Consider the following 18585-nt stretch of genomic DNA (forward strand, 5'->3'; position numbering starts at 1 on the left):
TGGGGAAGGGGGATCCCGGTCCGGACTCTGATTGGCCGCGGAGCTGTCGGCGGCGGCTCCGCTGTTGCTGAGGGGAAGCGCGAGGGGCCCGGCCGGGGCAAGGGAGGCCAGGAGCGGACGACGGGTGAGTTTATGAATATGCTAATGACATGCAAATTACGTAAAAATGGACCTTCCGCCGAGGGGACTTGGGATGGGAACGAAGTCCACCCTCACCGTTCGCTCCGCTTGCCTCAGTTGTACTTTGCAGCCCTGCGGGGGGAGGGGACAGGCTGGAAGTAACAAGCGGAAGAGCTTGATGGGAGTTGTAGTCTTTCCTAGGGGAACTCCCCAGGATGTCCTAAGGGGGGCCCGCCGTTTTGGACTACAAATCCCATGAGGCTGTGCGCGGAGCTTGGCTTCTTTAGACGTTCTGTTGCCCCAAAGCATGATGGGTGCGCTAGTCTTTTACGAGTTCCGTCCCTCTGCTTTTCCTATGGGCATCGCTGGCCCTGAAGTTCTCCGGCACCCTGACCGTCCTGAGTAACGGCGCGTTGCATCCCGGGAGTTGTGGTTCTTTCTCTGGTAACTTCCTGGTTTCTCCCATAACTCTTTATGGGAACCATGACTTCGGCGGCCGGCAGCCCTTGCGCGCTCAGCATTTCTAATGCTGTAGAAGCCTGGCTAACAAGGCACTATGGGAATTGTTGTCTTTCACACCTACGCAGTATAGGAAGGATGAGTGACAAGAACTACAAGTCCCATGAAGTATAGCTCCCCGTTTCTGCCTCAGCTGTATTTCGCGTAGTGTCATGGGAATTAAAGTTCTTTCTGCGAGGGTTGGAAGACTCAATCAGCTGTGGGTGAAAGTCCTTAAAGACTACATGTCCCATGAGGCTCAGCGGAACCTCGCTCTTCCTGTTCGCCCGGCGCCCGGTAAACAAGTCTGTGTTCTTGCTCCGCCTCTCCGTCCCTATTGGCTACTGTATGGTGGGCTTCTCCCACTTCTTCCTTAATTCACCTTTCTACAGGCTACTGTAAGTGCTTCTCTCAAGGGAGGGGCAGGAATGCTTTGAATAGTCTGGCCGACCTCTTTCAGCGCTGATAGGCCGCACGCGCTGCCTGTCTCGGGAGGTGGGGAATGCGCAAGTTCTGGGGGCGAGCTATTGGCTCTTACGAAAATCTGTCACGGAGTTGTGGGTGCCGATTGGACAGTGGCTCCAGCTGGTCCAGATTCATTCACCATTTTGTCTGTTGGAGTAAAAGGGGCTCGGAGGGGCCGAGAGGGGCTCGGGCTGGACCATCGGAGAAGCGGGGGGGGGGGGAGTAAAAACTGGACTGTACCAAGACTCCCTGCAGAAAGAATTCTGGCTATCCTAAACTCCCTGGAAAGAGGGAGTCATTCAGGTAAGGGGGGGTGATATTAACTCCAGTGCCCCCCTTCCCAAGGAGGGGGGGAAGAGGAGGCTCCACAAAGGGTTAACATCTTCACCATAGCCTCCAAAGGAAAAGGAGGGAGTGGGATGCACCAACTTTACTCCCCCTCCTCCCCATTAGGTCCCGGGAGGTACCAACTCCCGCAGCCCCAAAATGGGGACCCCCACAGTTGCAAGGCAGCAGGAGGAGGCAGCAGCAGCAGAGATGCCCGCTTTTTATGTGCCACAACTTTTGGTGGTTTTATGCAAAAGAATTCTGGCAGGGGGGGATGCGATCCCTTTTGCAGCTGCTAAGGCAGGTGGGATCAAGGCGAGAGACCAGCTTTGCCCCCCCAGCTCCCCTTTCCTGGGCATGTTTGGGAGGGCAAAGTGGGTTGTGATGCACCACCAGGAGAGGAGAGGGGTGCTGATCCTGGCTGTGGTGGGATGACTTTGAGCAGGGCAGCGGTCCAGGCTGAGACCCAACACCAGTTATTATGGGATGGGAGGATTGGCAGGGAGGCCTGGCCATTGTGTGTGCGTGGCAGGAGGTGTTTGTGTGTGTTGGGGTGGGGGTGGAGAGAAGGAGAGAGCGGAGAGGAGTTGCATAACATGGGAGGGGTCTTTGGGAAGTTAGTTGCGTGGTGGGAGCGTTGTCAAGAGCGAAGGAAAGTCTTCTGCTCAGCATTTGGGGTGAGCAAGGTCACTTGTGGGAGGTGCTGTGGGGTAGAGGGTCTGCCTTTAAGATATAAGGCCATGGGCAAGAGCAGATGACACTTTGCTGGCTTTTGGGAGGGGGCTGCTAAGGAAGGATGGCATGGCTGTGTGTATATGACTCTGGGGGGTAGTAACGTGAAAGTACTCCAACCATTTCCTATATGGGGCAGGTGGGGGTGGATTGTGCAGGGAGAAGGTGTGTGGACGAATTAGGGTTTAATTATTCCCCGGCCACACGAGGTATTAGCACAGGGACCTGTTCCGATTGCCAGTTTCAGCCCAAGGGTATGTGGAGTAACAGCATGTGCCTCTGAGCGCGTAAAGAGTGCCGCTGCTCCACCACTCGGGAACAGAGCACCCACATCTTCAGCTGAAGGAATCCAGAGCAGATCTGGGGGAAGGGTGGGAGAAGAGGAACATGTTTAGAGGGTTTGAAATGGGGGAGATGGAGGCAGCAACCATGGAGAGTCTGGCATAACCTCTCTCTCGAGGAAGCTTGAAGCCAGGGAGAGCGTCCGGAATGATAATATTAGGAATGCTGTGTCGAGCCAGTCCTTGAGACTGTTCGCCCATAGTCTGTTTTTTTCCAGGAAGCCTCTTCTCCCTCCCTTTTTGGTGGGGTGTGGGGAAGAGGAGGGGATTTGGCCTACGTCCCTGCTTGCCGCCAAGCGGATGGGTTGCAACTCTTCCACATTCCTTTGCACCCTGCTCCTGTCTCCAGGCCTCAGATGAGAAGGGAGCTAGGAAGGATTCCTCCGGAGGTCTCTGAGCATTCCTCTCCCCGCCCACCAGCTGCACCCAAGCTGGTAGCAGGGGGAGATATGTGAGCAAGGAAGGTGCCTCCCTCTGCAGGACTTGGGGTTCTTTGGGTTTTGCCTGAGTTCGCTGCACCCCTTACCCGGGTAGCACATTATGGAAAGCCGTTGAGAAAACGTGTTGGCCATATTGAACAAGTGAGGATATGCCGTTTTCTTGCGCTGTCTCATGTTGGGATAGACGTGTGAGTTTCTTCTCTGGCCTTTGGCACAATGAAGCACAGACAAACTCAGGAAGCATCCAATGAGGTAAACAGAAATGGAGAGAAGTGTATCTCAAGAGATGCTGGAAAGGGTGAAAGCTTCTTATTATGCTAGCCCAAATTGTTTCAGGCCGAGCAAGCCTCCTTGGGGGGGGGGCTTATCTTACACATTTCTTTATAAGCTGCTCAGCGAACATCCGTTTTGAGGGACCTTGCAGGGCAAAACTTGCCTGGTCCTTACGGCATAACAGCCAGTCCCCGGGACCCTCTCGCCTCTCGCTTTTTATTCACTACGGATGCTTCTGCTGTATAATTAAAAATGAAGGCAGAGGACCTCCTCCTCGTGTTAACATCATCCAGGGGTTTCTTATTCAGAATGTTGAAGGTGCAAGCCATACCATACCGAACCCTGTACTCTATCGTAAGTTTTAAGGCCTTCATCTGATGAAGAGTTCTGTGTTGCTTGAATGCTTGCTCTTCCATTCTGTAGAATGGTGACGGGGAGCCTGTGACCTTCCAGGTATTTTTTGGACTCCATTTCCCATCAGCCCCAGCCAGCGCAGCCAATGGCCAGGAAGGATAGAGTTGTAGTCTGGTGGTGTTAAGAGGGACTTGGGTTCCCCCTTCCTGATTTACAACATAGCGTAGTGAAGTGTCATGACTGACCTTCCGGGGGGGGGGCGGGGAGCTGGAAGGGATCCCCGAGGGTCATCTATTCCAACCCGCTGCAATGCAGGAATACCTAAGCTCTTTTATTTATTCCACTTGTTCTTGATTTCATTGGCAATGGTGCCAGGGGTGGCGTATGAGTGCTACCCAACCATTAGTGTATCCTGCTAAGTGCCTGCCAAAGCGGTGTTGGTGTTTTCCCCATTTCTGAATACAGTGGTACCTCGGGTTAAGAACTTAATTCGTTCTGGAGGTCCGTTCTTAACCTGAAATTGTTCTTAACCTGAGGTACCACTTTAGCTAACGGGGCCTCCCGCTGGCGCCGCCACACCGCGATTTTTGTTCTCATCCTGAAGCAAAGTTCCTAACCCAAGGTACTATTTCTGAGTTAGCAGAGTCTGTAACCTGAAGCATCTGTAATCCGAGGTACCACTGTACAATTATATGAGGTGAAGGAGCTCAGAGCTGGGAGACGGGCAGAAAATTATGGGATGGGGCAAAAGTATGGTATATGTTGCCTCGAGCCTCACAGAAGCAAGAAGTAGCAGGTGGGTTTGTGCTTGCGGGAAGGGTCTTTTTTAGGGCCAGAGCTGGGAAAAGACAATGGGAGCAGGGAGTGTTTTAAGAATTGCATTGCAGGGGGTTGGACTTGATGACCCTTGGGGTTCCATTCCAACTCTGCAATTCTGTGATTCTACAAGGAGACTTCTGAATCGGCCCAAGGGCCCATCTGATCCAATGCCTTGTTCTCACAGTGGCCCTATATTTGTTTCTGGGGAACCAGTGAGCAGAACGTGAATCATAGAATCATAGAGTTGGAGGGTCGTCTAGTTCAACCGCCTGCAATGCAGGAATCTTTGGCCCAACATGGGGTTTGAACCCATGACCTTTGGATTAAGAGCCTCAAGCTGTACACAAGAGCACTCTCTCCTGTGGTTTCCAGCAACTGGTATGAAGAGGCATTACTGCCTCCCAACTGTGGAGGCCGAGAATGGCCATGGAGTGTACAGCCACCAATGGGCTTATTCCCCATGAACTCATCTGCTCCTCTTTCAAAGCCATCCAAGCTTGTGGCTGTCACTGCCCCTTGTGGGAGTGAGTTCTGCACTGGCTAAGAATTACTTTCTGCCCTGAATCTTCCCAGCATTCAGGTTCATTGGATACCCAAGAGTTCTGTCATTAAACGTTTAGAATATAATGGATGCTTTCGCTGAAATTCCTGCATTGCATGGGGTTTGGACCAGATGACTCTAGAGGTCCCTTCCAAGTCTATGATTCTATATGACATCCCCACCCTTTAGCTTAAAACAAAACCCCCAGGTTCTCAAAAGCTGGATGGCTGCAATAGTGGGGAAGGAGAGGCCAGATCCTTGAACCAGTGAGAGAGCAGGTATGGAGGTTTGTCAGTCTGGTTCGCTGGAACCTCAGCAAAACGAGCCTCTGCCTGCTCTTGTAACCTTTGCCTCTTGTCTTTCTCTCCTCAGCTCCCTGAGTCCACACCCAGCCTGGAGGGAATATGAAACCAGCGAGGAAGGCTGCTGGCTCCTCCTCCTCCTCTAGCAGCAGCAGCAGCAGCAGCAGCAGTCGCTCCCCACCCTCCACTCGGGCAGCCAAGGCCCAGAAGCGCAAGGCCACTGAGGAGGGGCCCAAGCCCGAAGAAGAAGCAGGGGAGGAGTCTCTAGATCAAGCCCCGCCTTTCCCAGGTGCCCGGTGCCTGCAGCCGCAGATGGATCCCGGCCTGCAGGAGTTGGCAGGGGCGCCCGAGGACCCCTACAAGCTGCCCGAGGGGGACAGGGACCCAGGGACTGAGGCCTGCGGGGCGGAAGCCTCCCTGAACCGCAAGACGGCCACTTTCAAGTCGCGGGCACCCTGTAGGAAGTGCCCGGGGGGCGACGAGTCAAACGGCAGTGAAGGTGCGGCGGGGCCCGCAGAGGACGAGCCCAGGCGCTGCCCCTCGTCCAGCACCGACACCGCCAGTGAGCACTCTGCGGACGAGAACGACAAGGGGGCGGGGGATACCTGGGCCACGGCCTCGAGCGACTATGACCTGCGGCAGCTGCGCTCGCAGCGGGTGCTGGCCCGGCGCGAAGGGCTCTTTCAGCCGGCCGTAGTGAAGCAGATCCGCCGCGGGCAGGACTTGGGGGTGCAGTTTGTGGGCGACCGCGTCACGGCGTACTACGAAGGGGCTCTGGGCTCCGGCGCAGTGGACGTGGTTCTGGATGCCACGCCTCCACCGGGGGCCTTGGCGGTTGGCACACTGGTCTGCGCTTGTGCGGACCCCGAGGAGACGGCCTACCGGGAAGGCACCGTCGTCGAGGTGAGCGCCAAGCCGGCTTCCTACAAAGTTCGCTTCGCCTGCCCCATCGTCCTCCCTGGCCCTGCGGCAGCCCGCAAAGACTCCGCCTGGGTGACACGCTCGGCCCTGCGCCTCTTGCGCCCGCCGTGGAGCTGCAAAGCTGCCCTTGAGGACAGCAAGCCGCCTGAAAAGTCACCTCCGTTGCCGGAAGAAGAGAAGGTCGCCCTGGCCCTCCCGTGCCCGGACCCGAAACAACCAGAAGACGCGGAAGTCTCCAAGATCAGCGCCTGCGTGCGGGCAGAGGAAAAGTCCGTGGTGGTGCCGCCCCAGATCCTGTCCCCGCCCAAGTCTCCGGCTTTCCCTCGCCTCCCCGAGCAGCCGTCCCCACTGTTGAGCCCGGATGCGAGTGGGAGCCGCAGCAGCAGCGTCATGTCCGTGGACAAATGCAGCACCCCGGGCTCGTCTCGCTCCCGGACTCCCCTCACGGCGGCCCAGCAGAAGTACAAGAAGGGGGACGTGGTGTGCACACCCAACGGCATCCGCAAAAAGTTCAACGGGAAGCAGTGGCGGCGGCTGTGCTCCCGGGAGGGCTGCATGAAGGAGTCGCAGCGGCGCGGCTACTGCTCCCGCCACCTCTCCATGCGCACCAAGGAGATGGAGAGCCTCTCGGAGGGGCGGGCCAGTGGGCTGCGGGAGGGCAGTGCCGAATTTGACTGGGATGACACCTCGCGGGACAGCGAGGCCAGCAGCGCGCGGGGGGACTCTCGGCCCCGCCTGGTGCCCCCCGCCGACCTGTCCCGCTTCGAGTTCGATGAGTGCGAAGCGGCTGTCATGCTGGTCTCCCTGGGCAGCTCTCGCTCGGGCACCCCTTCCTTCTCGCCCGTCTCCAACCAGTCTCCCTTCTCACCGGCACCCTCTCCCTCTCCCTCGCCCCTCTTCGGCTTCCGCCCGGCCAACTTCAGCCCCATCAATGCCTCGCCCGTCATCCAGAGGGCCGCCGCCCGCAGCCGCCACGTCAGCGCCAGCACGCCGAAGGGCGTCGGCGGCACCGTGTTGAGCCCTGAGATGCTGCACCACGCGGCCTCCCGCGAGCGCCACCACTCGGGCATCACCTTCCAGACCAACCTCACTTTCACCGTGCCCATGAGCCCCAGCAAGCGGAAAGCCGGGGACTCTCACCACAGCAGCACAGGCTCGGCAGCTGACTTCCACAAGAATGAGAGCCTCGACTCGGGCGTCGAGTCCGTCTCACACACACCCACTCCTTCCACACCAGCGGGCTTCCGGGCTGTGTCACCTGCCGGAGCGGGGCCCTTCTCTTCCCGCTCCCAACAGGCTTCCCCGCTCCTGCTGGTGCCCCCGCCGGCAGGGCTGACCTCCGACCCCAGCCCCACCGTGCGCAGGGTGCCCGCCGTGCAGAGGGACTCGCCCGTCATCGTGCGGAATCCCGACGTGCCGCTGCCCTCCAAGTTCACCGAAAAGCCCCTGGAGGGGAGGGTGGGCAGCCCGCGGGCGGGGAAGGCCGGCTCCAAGGAGCATCTTCCAGGCAAGGGGCAGCTGCAGATGCCGGTGCCCATCAACGTGGGCCGGACTCTTCCTTCCAGCCAGCCCTGCGTGGTTTCCGCCTCTGAGCAGGCCCCGCCCATCTTCAGCGTCTCCTCCCCCTTCCAGCCGGTCGCCTTCCATCCTTCTCCTGCAGCCCTCCTGCCTGTCATCGTCCCTGGAGAGTACACCAGCCACCCCACGCCCAAGAAGGAGATAATCATGGGAAGGCCTGGGACAGGTGAGTTGGGCTGGTTGCTTAGTTTGTTTTCGCCTTCTGGCACAGTTTTCAATCTGTGTGTGGACTGCATTTGTTGGTTCCCAAGATTCATTCCGTAGAAAGTGAAAACGAGGCACTTGTCTGTGCGTTAGGTCCTATGCATATACCTGCTTTGAATCTGCTCTGACTTTGTACTGTTTTCTTCTTTGCACTGAGAGGGGCTGCGACTCTGTTTCGGAAAGAGAGTGGGGATCTTGTGTGCTGTATGGCCTAGTGGCCCAGAGAGTTTGCTTTGGATCTAGGCCCTGGAGATTTGATTTCAGCAGCCACTGCTGCCCTGCTGCTGTCAGCAAGTACTCCTTTTTTGGGCAGCGGCAGCAATAGCGTCCTGCTCTGCAGGGTTGTTGTGAAAGCAAGGGCATTAAGGACTGTGAAGGACATTGTGAATTGAAAGTGCTCCATGAGTTGTACGTACAAAGAGATATTTTACTCAGTGCTGTTCAGAAGCAGGAAATGTACGCTGGCTTTGAGGCTGCATCTAGGAGGGAGTTTGAAAGTGTCCACATAGTTCATCTGAGGATAGTGTTTTTCTCCAGCTCTGTGCAGCCAACCTGGTGCGGATGTGATTCAAACATGACAATGAAGGGGAGGCGAAAGGTTTTTTTGGTCCTCCATTTTGGGTTTGTACCCTAACCTCCTCTTAATAGCTGGTGCAATGTTAGAGACTCAGATATGTAAACTAGGCACCAAATGGCTCCTTAAGCCAAGGTTACGGTCGAGAAAATGGAATGTCTAGTTGCCATTTTTGGGCAAGTCTTATTTTTCCAAGGATGGACTGAATGTGGTTGATTCTCAGTTAAACATCTGGCTATTTCAGATGACAACCTTGAGCTCAGTTAAGAACTTTGAGAAATTAAAGAAGGAAAGTCACTTGATCCAGCGACAGTCCACATATATATTGGCCTATTCCGACCTCTCTCTTTTTATGGACCGTTCATAAAGTAGGAATACTCTTCACCACTGTGAATGTGAGCAGGGCAGTGGGGTGGGGTAAGTGAAGACAACCGACAACAATTAACTATGACGTTGTTTGCTGCTCCTGCTCAGGCTGCACAGAAACAGCATTTGGGTTCCAGAAATTCACCCTGACCTTGCAGATAAAATATAACTGATAGAATTCTTCGGGATGTGGTATTAGTGCGTGAAAACAGTCCGGATCCAGTGATCCCCAGGCACGCACCTCCAGATGGTGGATATGTCAGGCCCTATCCTGGCACCTAGGCCTCTTCACTTAGCCGCAAGTGGCTGATAGCCAGGTGCAAAATGCTCCTGGCACCTGGCTAATTTCTAACAATGAGCTCGCGGCAACATTTTCGTGAGAGTCCTGCCACTTCACGCCAAAGGTCATAAGAGCAGAAGAAGGATCATGGTCCATGACCCATCTATTGCAGCATCTTGTTCTCATAGTAGCCAACCTGATGTGTGGGGGACACCAGCAAGCGGGGTCTGAGCTCTCTCCCCTCTTGCGATTTCCAGCAACTACTGTTATTCAAAGGCAGTGCTGCCTCCAACCGTGGAGGCAAAACACAGCCATCCTGGCAAGAAAGCCGCCCCAAGTTGTTGGCCATCACTGCGAGCTCCATGGTTAGACTCTGTGCTGTGTGAACAAGTTATTTCTTCTCTCTGTCCCAAATCTTTCAGCTTCATTGGACGTCAATGAGTCCTACTGGGAGAAAAAAACTTTCCTCTGCCCACTTTCTCCACGGCAGGCATAATTTTATAAACGTCCATCATGGCAGCTCTCATTTACCTTTCTCTTGGCTAAAGAGTCCCAAATCATAGTAGAGTTGGAAGGGATCCCGAGGGTCATCTAGTCCAACCCCAGGACTCTCAACACACGGTCTCCCATCCAGTTTGGAACCATACCGGACCTTGCTTAGCTTTGCAAATGTGCCGGCAGTTTTCTTGCTGTTTCAGCCTTTCCTTATAGGTCCTTCTTGTCCATGCTCCCCACCCATACTGTAGCCCAGTATCTTCTTGTGTTTTTCAGGAAACGGGCACAAGGGGCAATAAGCCCCACACCCTGCTGCCTGCCTGCCTGCCTGCCTTCGGGCAACTGCTATTCAGAATCCTCCTTTTGTGATTACTGTTGTAGTTAATGGCCATTGAGATATTTTTTTCCTCTGTGAATTTACCTCTAGCCTACATCACGACCCAGCAGCAAAGTCCTTGCACTCCTATCTTTGTTTTCAGTAAGAGAGATTTTAAGTAGGCGGAAACCGCACTGAGCCTTGGCTGGATTGGGCCCAAGGCCATTAACCGTCCCCTTTGATAGTTGTGGAATCTGAAGCAGAGAGAGTATGTGATGTGGAGAACAGGCCCATAATGCTTTTGAACCACCTCCAAGGTTACACTCATGACCGTTTGCTGTCCCAAGCAGGCCACAATGCCAGGTTAGCCAAACTATCCTGTTTGTGTCCGTACACATTTGGTGGGTTGCATTTGACTTGGTTGGGTTGTGAGCCGGGTAAGCCTGATCTAGAAAAACAAGTTTGTTCAAAAATAAGTAAGCAAGTTCCCAAGTGGTAATGTTTGTGTCCTGCACACAGGCTTTTCATAGTCATCTGGTTGGCCACTGTGAGAACAGGATACAGTGGTACTTCGGGTTAAGAACTTAATTTGTTCTGGAGGTCCGTTCTTGACCTGAAACTGTTCTTAACCTAAAGCACCACTTTAGCTAATGGGGCCTCCCGCTGCCGCCGTGTGATTTCTGTTCTCATTCTGAAGCAAAGTTCTTAACCCGAGGTACTATTTCTGGGTTAGCGGAGTCTGTAACCTGAAGCGTATGTAACCTGAAGCATCTGTAACCCGAGGTACCACTGTACTGGACTAGATCAGCCTTTGGCCTGATCCAGGAGGGCTGCTCTTCAGTTCCTAAGTCACTGAAAGGAGCCTTGGATTTTTAGAACTGGCACTGCTTTCCTGGCTTGGATCTGCCTAAAGAAGCTGCCCTAGTCTTGTCCACATCAAAACAGCAATCGGGTTTTAATGTAGGCTGGGAGCAGAAGCCTAAACTCAGAATTATGGAAGGGACCACAAGGATAACCTAGTCCAACCCTCTGCAATGCAGGAATCTTTTGCCCAACGGTGGGACTCGAACTCATGACTTTGAGATTAAGAGTCTCACGCTACCAAGTTCAGTTTAATTTTTTTTGTGAGCCACCATGAGCCTTTGTTCTGGGGAAAAGGTTGGATAGCTAACTAACTAACTAACCAGCCAACCGACCAGTTTGGCTAAGTGCTAGTTTTGATCAGTTTGAAATCAACTTGTTTTTAACCTGCTTAGATGATGCCAAGAGCTGTGTGACATATGATTAATGGCTGGGAGAGTTAAAGACCACCTTGAAGGCTTTTAGGCCTGCCACTTTCTCTCGGAAGTCTTTTACCCCAACAAGTTACATTTTTTGAGAGAATTAGAAAAACCCCTAATGCAAAAGTCGGTTGTGTTTCTTGGAGTGTGTACATATATGTGTGTAAGACATAGACATGTCTGAAACTTTCTTAAAGAGAACTGCAAATGGTAAGTGGGCGAACTTTGGGGATATTGTTTGCCACCAGCACAGTAATATCTTGGAAGGACTATGTGGTAGGCAAATAATGTGAGGTGGAAAATTTTCCAAAATGGAAAGGGCTGTACTGAATGTCAATCATGCTCAAGAGAAGACTCATTGAATTGGATGACCATGACTAGCTTGCTTTCTGCTGCTCCGAAGGGTAGGACCTGGACCAATGGATTCAAATTACAAAAAAGGAGATCCCGACTAAACATTAGGAAGAACTTTCTGTTGCTAACAGCTGTTTGACAGTGGAACAGTTGTGGACTCTCCTTCACTGGAGGTTTTTGAGCAGAGGTTAGACGGCCATCTGTCAGGGATGCTTTAGCTGTGAGTCCTGTGTTGTAAGATGTTGAACTGAATGACTCTTGGGATCCCTTCCAACTCTTGATTCCATGACTACCTTGGGCCCATTTTCAGTGGGTCCACTCTGAGGAAGAACCCGGTTGGCTCCAACTTGCCATTTTAAAGTGCTTTTATTTCCCCACGCAGAATTTTCTGTTTCATAAGTGCATTAGCAACACCGGAGAGATGCTGGTTCCCAAGTATAATGCTAGGCGAGCGCGGCAGTTTCCAACGGTTTAGCTTTGCTTACTAAATATAGGTAAAATGAACATGCTCAATTAGGTCGCTCTCCGGGGCATAAGAAAATTTCCTGATGCGAACTGAATTTTTCCTGATGCAAAGGAAGAATTTCTTGTTCTGGTTTCCCTAGGAAACCCGAATCCCTTGCTGTCAGCCTACTTCTGGGTAAACTCTGTAATTAAAAGTGCACCGCTGGGGTAATCTTTACCCCCCCCCGAAGTCTGGGTTAGGGTTAAATATCTACTCACGTATGGTGAATAGAAATTGTCTCCAGGCAAGGAAGCGTTTGTAAACCGGAAGGGAGTTGCTTCTATCTCCCCCCCCCCCCCCGTTTTCCTTTTAGGCCAGCTGTGTACCACTACTGACTGAGGTATATGTTAGGAGGTTATTTATTAAAATATTCCTAACCCACCCTGTATTGGTTGGTCTTGGAGCAGGATATAACAATAAGGCAATCCTACGTGGGCTAGCAATTTTTGAGCGGGTGCTTTTAAGACTGCTGTGTAGATCATCGAGCATAGACATGCTGGATTAATACCAATCCACACAGATACTCAGAAGTGTTGGCATTTTAGAACTTGATCTTATTGATAGCAAAGCGCTTTAGAATTTGTAGGAAGGGTTCCATCTGCACTATGCATTAGGGCTGGGCGATATCTGGTTTCCTACATCACAATATATCACCAATTAATCATGGCGATATACCAATATATCACAATGTCTGAAATGAGGACGGAGCTATGTAGAGGCCTTGGCTGGCTTCATGGCTTCCCCCACATTGTGATTTTTGCATAGCTCACACATACATATAACAATTTGCAATATATTGCCAGGTCAAAAATTACCAGACCAATAGCACAAGATGGACTTCAAACCGGTTTTGGATGGGACAACGATATATTGCCCAGCCCTGCTACGCATTTCAAAAAGTGTCCTGTAAGCAATCCTAGGCCTGTTGTTGTTCAACATCTTTATAAATGACTTGGTTGAAGGAATTGAGGGGATGCTCATCAGATTTGCAGATGACACCAAACTGGGAAGGGTAGCTAATGCCGCAGAAGACAGAATCAGAATTCAAAATGACCTTAACAGATTGGAGAACTGGGCGCAAGCTAAGAAAATGAATTTCAGTGGCGGGCAAATGCAAGGTTCTGCCCTTAGGTAGGAAGAACCAGGTGCACAAATATAGAATAGGGGACACCTGACTTAATGCAATACATGTGAAAAGGATCTAGGGGTCTTGGTGGACCACAAGCTGAACATGAGTCAACAGTGTGATGCAGCAGCAAAAAAAAGCTAACGCTATTCTAGGCTGCATCAACAGAAGTGTAGTGTCCAGATCAAGGGAAGTAATAAAACCACTCTATTCTGCCTTAGTCAGACCACACTTGCAATACTGTGTCCAGTTCTGGGCACCACAATTTAAGAAGGATGTTGACAAGGTGGAGCATGTGCAGAGGAAGGCAACCAAGATAATCAGGGGTCTGGAAACTAAGCCTTATGAGGAGTGCTTGAAGGAGCTGGGTATGTTTAGCCTGGGAAAGAGGAGACTGAGAGGAGATATGATAGCATCTTAAAGGCTGTCAAATGGAATAGGGAGCATGCTTGTTTTCTCCTGCTCTTGATGGTAGGACTTGAGGCAGGGGCTTCAAGTTACAAGAAACTTTAGGGTTGCCATACGTCCGGAATTTCCTGGACAGACCCGGAATACTGCAGTCAGAAGCAATGTCCGGGCGGAAAGTGGCAAAATGTCTGGGAAAATCTGGACATATGGCAGCCCATGCCAGCAGTGTCATTTTGGCCTTGGATTTCCCTTAAAAGTAGATCAAAAATGTCAATTGCTTTTGTTTCCGGATTTTCACTTTTTCAAATATGGCAACCGTACGAGAAAGGAAATTCTGACTAAACATTCGGAAAAACTTTCTGACAGAGCTGTTCGGCAGTGGAACAGAATCCCACGAGAGGCGGTGGGCTCCCCTTCTTTGGAGGTTTTTAAGCAGAGGTCGGGTGGCCATCTGTTATGCATGGTCTGGTTGAGATTCCTGCATTGCAAGGGGCTGGATTTGATAACCCGTGGGCAGTGTTAGAAACTGAGATATGAAATCCAGGAGCTAAATGGCACCTTCAGCCTAGGTTATGGGCGCAACAACGAGCTGAAAATGAAGGAACTGCAGCTAAAATATTATGCTCATTTTTCACACAGTCCAGCCCTTCTCCTGCCCACCCCCCTAATATTCTTAAGAGGGTCTCTTCTCCAGTCTTCAGAGAGTAGCTGGAAATGGGGAGGCAGAAAAAGGTCCCCCTTTCCTTTCTTTCTGCAGTTTTAATCTCAAATCTTAGGCTCAGTACTGCGCCCAGAGCGCAGAAGCTGCTTGTGCTGATGAAAGTTTTGAACCCTGCCCATGGGTCCCTTCCAGCTCTAAGATTTTATGGCTTCCCCCAAAGAATCCTGGGAGCTGTAGTTTATTTAGGGTACTGAAGGTGGTTAAAAGGTAAAGGGACCCCTGACCATTAGGTCCAGTCGTGGCCGACTCTGGGGTTGCGGCGCTCATCTCGCTTTATTGACCGAGGGAGCCGGCGTACAGCTTCCGGGTCATGAGGTCAGCATAACTAAGTCACTTCTGGTGAACCAGAGCAGCACATGGAAACACCATTTACCTTCCCGCCAGAGCGGTACCTATTTATCTACTTGCACTTTCACGTGCTTTTGAACTGCTAGGTTGGCAGGAGCAGGGACCGAGCACTCACCCCGTTGCGGGGATTCGAACCGCCAACCTTCTGATCGGCAAGTCCTAGGCTCTGTGGTTTAACTCACAGCGCCACCTGCGTCCCTTACTGAAGGTGGTTAGGAGACCCCAATTCCCCTCACAGAGCTACAGTTCCCAAATTGATGCTGCTTTAAATAGGTAGTGCAGATGGGGCTTTAGTGTGCAGAATGAATATGGAGGCAGTTCTGGGGAGACCCAGTGCTGTGACCCCGCACCCACCCCCCTGATTCCTTCATTGCAGTAAGTCATGCCTGCTGCACCATCCCGTTCTTGACCCTGAGACACCCGGGTTGAAGCATTTGCCGCAGCCAAGAGACTAGTTCAGACATGACTTTTCTTTATTAGACATTGGACTCATTCCCACATGCAGGTAGATACGGTTTGCGACATGGCTGAACACGTGTCCAGGTGTCGCGGTACTTTTGCCCATCCATCCATGTGTGGACAAGGCTTCTCACTTGGATTTGCTATTAATATAACTGTCGGTACCCATAGGAGCGACCAGTTGCACACCAGTCTGTGTTTTGTGTATCGTCCATGCGCAAGACTGCTGAAGCATCACATGATGCTTGCATGAGTGAGTGGAGAAAGAGGAACATACACGGAATGGCTGGCTGGCTGCAGCTTGCCCCCCACCCCAGCGAAAAGACCTCTTTCTCCCCCTGGTGGCTGCTGTCACCAAAATCATAATGTGAGAGCCAAACTCCATACCACTGGGTACCTCTGAGCAGTGTTAGAAACTCAGATATATAAGCTAGACGCCAGATGGCTCATTAAACCAAGGTTGCTATCGCCAAAAGGGAACGTCTAGTTGCCATTTTGGGGCAAGATGGCTCTAAAGTCTTACTTTCCAGACGATGGACTGACTGTGATTTATTCTCATCTGTCTGGTTCAGACGAGCTAAGTTAAAAGCTTTGAGAACTTAAAGAAGAAAAGTCCCTTGCTCCAGGAACGGTCCACATGTATATTGGCTTATTCCAACCTCTTTCTCTTAATGGCAACTGCTCCTGCTTGGGCTGCGTAGAAAAAAACTATTGGCTTCCAGAAATTCATTCCGATTGTGCAGATGAAATATAACTGGGTGGGGTATTAGTGGATGAAAACAGTTCAGATCCAATGATCGATCCCCAGATGGTGGAGATCTCAGGCGCTATCCTGGGACCCAGGCACCTTCACTTGGTCGCAAGTGGTCGAAAGCCAGGCACAAAATGCGCCTGGCACCTGGCTAATTTCAAACACTGCCTCTGAGCCCATCCCTTTCACCCCTGGGAGAGACCTTTTGGGGTGGATAAGAATGCATGCTTGTGCTTTGCCAGGTTTCTGCACACAACTAGACACACTCTTTAGGGACTTGAGATCAGGCGGTTACATTTGAGGTTTGCTCTCTGGGGCCCTCATTTTGGCAGTGGTGATGGGCAGGTTCTGGAGTTCTGTGTGTCCAGGACACCGTGGCTCACGGTTGTTTAGGTCTGTGCACATCCTGCTCTGGGGTGCTAGGACATATGAAGGGAAGAGCGCGCCTGGGACAGAGGTGAGGGCTAGAGCATGCGAGGTAAGGGAGAGCGTGGCATGTGCTTCTCCCATTCCCAAGGCACTGGCTCCATCTCCCTGCAGCCTCACAACTGCAGTTTGCTGTCTCTCGGCAACTGGTAACCAAGGCTACCATCTCCCTGCTGCTCGCCCGGAGCCCCATCTCTATTTTTATCAGCAACGGGAGAGACCAGATCCAGATTTAGGGGAGTTGTACATTTGTGCATATGGCTTGGGGCTTAGGTGCATTTTGTGCGTACTGCAGTAGTGCCGGCTCCCTAACTCCCACACCCTCACATGCGATGGGTTTATTTGTGTACTCGCACTGAGCGTGGGCGTGCTTGCACAATTGTGTGCACGGGCATATCCATCGCATGCACACGTGTGTTCTGCAGTTGCACCGTGCACGTATTTCCCCGTGGCGCAGCCGTGGTGCCGCTCGAGCAAACCTCGGGGTACGTTCGCACTTCCTCTGAAAGTGCGAATTTCATGCTTGCAAGCTGGCGTTCCATACCTGTCTTGTGCTTTTATAAAAGGAAACCATCATTCTGTGGAAAGCGATCAAGCTTGGCAGACTTGCATGTGGGAGGGAAACTACAAAACAATCCTGTGGCATCTTAAACACTAACCCATTTATTAGAGTACAGTGGTACCTCGGGTTAAGTACTTAATTCATTCCGGAGGTCTGTACTTAACCTGAAAGTGTTCTTAACCTGAAGCACCACTTTAGCTAATGGGGCCTCCTGCTGCTGCCGCCGGAGCATGATTTCTGTTCTCAACCTGAAGCAAAGTTCTTAACCTGAAGCACTATTTCTGGGTTAGCAGAGTCTGTAACCTGAAGCATAGGTAACCTGAAGCATATGTAACCTGAGGTACCACTGTATGACCTTTCGTGGACTAGAGTCCACTGTATGCAGTAATCCATGAGAGCTTATACCACAATAGATTCATTAGGGTTTAAAGGGCTGTCAGACATTTTTGGGGGTTTTTTGGCTGTAACAAGTTAGTTTATTTTATATCCCACTTTTGCTCAAGGGGGCATACATTTTTTCCTGTGAGGTACGCTAGGCTGGAAGACAGTAACTGGCCAAAGGTCACCCAATGAGCTTAATGGCTGAGTGGGGATTTGAACCTGGTCTCTCAGGCTCTAGTCCTGGGACACTCTAACCCAGCTTCTTTTGGACTACAACTCCCATCATCCTTAGCTAGCAGGACCCAGTAGTCAGGGATGATGGGAACGGTATTCCAAAAACAGCTGGAGTCCCAAGTTTGGGAAACCCCGCTCTAACCACTACACCACACTGGCTAAAACCACACCCCCTCTGGATGTTCTTGCAATGTGAGTCCGAGAGGCTTTTCACGCTTTATTCGCCAGCCTGGATTCACCAGTGCTCACCCTGATAAACGTGCAAAGCATGGCTGGGAGGGATGTGGACTTCGACTTGCATTAGACTTGCAACAGGCTCTGGCTCTCTGATGCACCTCTCTGCAATGTTTGGATTAGGACCAGCCGTAGCTCAGTGCTTGAGAACATGCTTTGTACCTAAGAAGGTACTGTATTTGGTACAACCACTGACATTCTCAGATAAAATAAAATGGATCAGGTAGCAGCAGGTTATGGGAAAGACCCCCTGCCCCAAACCCTAGAGAGTCATTGCCAGTCAGAGTAGTTAATACTTGGAGATATGGATGAATAGGAAGCTGTCTTATATCAGGCCAGGCTGTGGGTCTCATAGCATGAGAGTTTCAGGACACAGGTCTCCTTTTCCTCTTCCACTGCATCAGACATTAGTAGAACTCTGATGCCCTGGGTTGTTGTATAAGGTGTGATGTGTGGCTTTCTCCCTATTATGTAATGCAGCGTGTACCTAGTTCCAGCACTGAATACCTGCTCTTACACAATTCCGGATGTTCCCTACACCCTGGAAAGTGCCAGGATATTAGTATGGTAAATGATTGTGCTCCCGACAGAGGACAGTGCCGAAAGCACGCCCGCAAGCCAGTTGTATAACACATAGCACACCCTGCTACAGCCAGGATGCAAAACTCCCCATGCAGCAGGGGCCAGAGTGTGCACACAGCCTACTGCTTATGTGGGAAATCCAGATGGGAACAGATGGCAGCAGGCATCTGCGGTTGCCCTCTTCGCAGCTTTGCATGTGTGCACAAGAACGCAGCTTTTCCCTTACAGTGACTGGTGTTGTATTTGTATCAACACAGTACTAGGTCAA

At 51.7% G+C, this 18585-nt stretch overlaps 1 protein-coding gene across 5 annotated transcripts in view; it reads left to right on the forward strand.

Moving 5' to 3' along the window:
- CIC (capicua transcriptional repressor) overlaps nt 1-18585 on the forward strand; it is a 50047-nt gene continuing 31462 nt past the window's right edge. For 4 of the 5 annotated variants that reach the window (XM_053397924.1, XM_053397926.1, XM_053397927.1 and 1 more), the window contains exons 1-2: nt 1-124; nt 5283-7877. In XM_053397924.1, the coding sequence (XP_053253899.1) occupies nt 5315-7877 (2563 nt within the window). In that variant the 5' untranslated portion in view covers nt 1-124; nt 5283-5314. Of the gene's footprint in view, nt 125-1265; nt 1387-5282; nt 7878-18585 lie in introns of those variants that run through there. The other variant, XM_053397925.1, reaches the window with a different exon arrangement.

The sequence above is a fragment of the Podarcis raffonei genome, chromosome 8, assembly GCF_027172205.1.
Source record: "Podarcis raffonei isolate rPodRaf1 chromosome 8, rPodRaf1.pri, whole genome shotgun sequence".
NCBI classification, from domain to species: Eukaryota; Metazoa; Chordata; class Lepidosauria; order Squamata; family Lacertidae; genus Podarcis; species Podarcis raffonei.